This window comes from Montipora foliosa, chromosome 11, assembly GCF_036669935.1.
Source record: "Montipora foliosa isolate CH-2021 chromosome 11, ASM3666993v2, whole genome shotgun sequence".
NCBI classification, from domain to species: Eukaryota; Metazoa; Cnidaria; class Anthozoa; order Scleractinia; family Acroporidae; genus Montipora; species Montipora foliosa.
The window spans coordinates 12,852,285-12,854,784 of record NC_090879.1 but is presented as its reverse complement, the minus strand read 5'-3'; the positions used below and the strand labels follow the sequence as shown (position 1 = coordinate 12,854,784).

At 40.2% G+C, this 2,500-nt stretch overlaps 1 protein-coding gene across 1 annotated transcript in view; it reads left to right on the top strand.

Annotated features, from left to right (window-relative positions):
• The first annotated feature begins 2,074 nt into the window (after positions 1-2,074).
• The window catches only part of LOC137976700 (uncharacterized), a 555-nt gene continuing 129 nt past the window's right edge, over positions 2,075-2,500 (top strand). Inside the window, exon 1 of the mRNA XM_068824055.1 lies at positions 2,075-2,500. This exon is cut by the window's right edge and continues 129 nt beyond it. Within this exon, the coding sequence (XP_068680156.1) occupies positions 2,075-2,500 (426 nt within the window).

The window sequence follows — 2,500 nt, the reverse complement described above, 5'->3', positions numbered from 1 at the left end:
ACATTCAAACGATCACTCAAAAGTCAACCCAGGTGGAAAGAAGCGGCTAAAATTCAACAAACCGCCTGCTACGGAGGCTACACTATTGATGATGGTCACAAAGCATTTGAAGGTCAAGGCTCGTTTTTATGTTGGACTCTGGGGTTTACACTTTTAACCCCACGTAAAAGCCGTCGGTGCAAGTTACAAAATTGCCAACAACATAGGTCATGCACTTCGGGATAATACCCTTTGTTTGTCTCCCCACATTTTGCATAAGCATTGTTTTCAGTTTCTCTTGGGAAAACAAAAAAACAATGCTTATGCAAAATTTGTGGGGGACAAACATAGAGTATTATGCCATTTTCCGAAGTGGCCTATTTTGGCATGTTCCTTAGGGCCCCCTTAACACATCTAGAGAGGGACTACAGATGCTCCCAGACTAAGAAAGTGAACTCTCTTCTGAAGCAACTTTTCACTGGGTTGCCATATGGCAATCCAATCGAAAAATGAGTAGCATTTTTCTTTTTTTTTCTGTGTCGGAAATCGGAAAAGTTGCTTGAAGGGTCTTTCCTGTCACTTCCATGCTAAGTATTGTCTTTGTGCATAGAGTATTCTGCGCGCGCATCTTTGGTGGGTTTAAAGGGGCTGTGAGCAGAAATGCGTGGATTTTACTGATCCGGTGGACACATTACAAGCTAGCAATGGCGGCAAAGCCGATGTAACGCAAATGGTTTTTTATTGGATCTTTAAACAAAGTATATCCTTACGGAACTCAAGGATGGAACGTCAATTTGATAAACAACACAATCGATGAAAAAAGAGTATCTGGAATCTTAAAAGTGATGAATAATGGACTTCGACAATGATTTGCGTCTTTCGCCGTCGGATATCAAAGTGAGCTGTATTCAAACGCAGTCGAACCTGCCGTAAGCGATCACCCAAAATGCCAAGCCTAGATGGTCGCTCGCGGGAGGTGGTCGCTTACGAGAACTCAGACCATATTGCCTCATTGGCATATGGTAGCTGCAGAGACTTACCCATGCGCCAATGCCCAACTAAACTCATGTAATAACTTTTGGTAGTCACAAAAAATATAGCACATCTCTAAATTATTCCAAACAATAAAAACTAATTATAATTTACATACGTCAGATTTTGTTATACCGAGATATAATACAGTGACCTACGGAAAACATTCTATTAGATATCTAGGGCCTTACTTATGGCGCAAGTTACCAGAAAATGTACGGACACAATGTGACTTGAACAGTTTCAAACGACAAATTAAGAAAATGGACCTGGAAAGTTTTTTGCTTGAGAAATGTCCAACTGGCTGTTTTCTATGCCATTCTTAAACCATAATCCTATAATTTTAATATTGTACATATATATATATATAATCATTTATATATAGGGTGGGAGGGGGAATCTGGACAACTGATTGCCTCACAATATATATATATATATATATATATATATATAGATATAGCTCTTTGGCATTACAAAGCTTTTGCTTTCATGTTCAAATTGACCACTCTACTAGGATGAGTCATTGCCGCTAGCAATTGCGCATGCTCACTAGCTCGCTAGTTTGAGCACTCTGGCATGACTTGGATGTACCACATGCGTGGGACATCTGGGGTGGCTTTATAGCTTAACCTCCATCCTAGACATCAGCACTGCACTGATGAGGCCCAGAAGCCGAAACAGCACTGTCTGCAGTTTAGATATAGCTCTTTGGCATTACAAAGCTTTTTGCTTTCATGTTCAAATGACCACTCTACTAGGATGAGTCATTGCCGCTAGCAATTGCGCATGCTCACTAGCTCCGCTATTTGAGCACTCTGGCATGACTTGGATGTACCACATGCGTGGGACATCTGGGGTGGCTTTATAGCTTAACCTCCATCCTAGACATCAGCACTGCACTGATGAGCCCAGAAGGCCGAAACAGTACTGTCTGCAGTTAGTTATATCTATATATAATATATATATATATATATATATATATATATATATATATAAGCGCAGGTTACCGAATACAACGACTTCTAATGAATCACATCAGTTAGATCCTATCAACCTCTCAAACATGTCCATTAGCCAAGACCAAATCAATCTACTCAAGAAAGGACCATCTTTCTGCCCCATACCAAAAGATGTTGACTGGCAACGTGTATACGACGATTTGGAAGCTTTTGAGGCCCGCTTGCGGACAGCAGTCTTTTTCATTGAAAATAGCCCTGAAGATAGTCAAGAGTCAACTGGTCACCTTCCTCAAGTTCCGAAAGAAAAGAAATGGAAGCCACCACCATTAAGCTATCCAGAACTTGAACTTTTTCTATCCAGTGTTAGGCGTGATTTGATAAATCCTCGGAATATTAAATTAGCTAGAGATAACCTAACCAAAGGAGAACGAGTTGCGTTAAAACAATTTAGAAATTCTGATGTGGTAATTCGGATACAAGATAAAGGTTCTCGCTTTGTTTTAATTGAGAAAGGGGAATACGAGGATAAA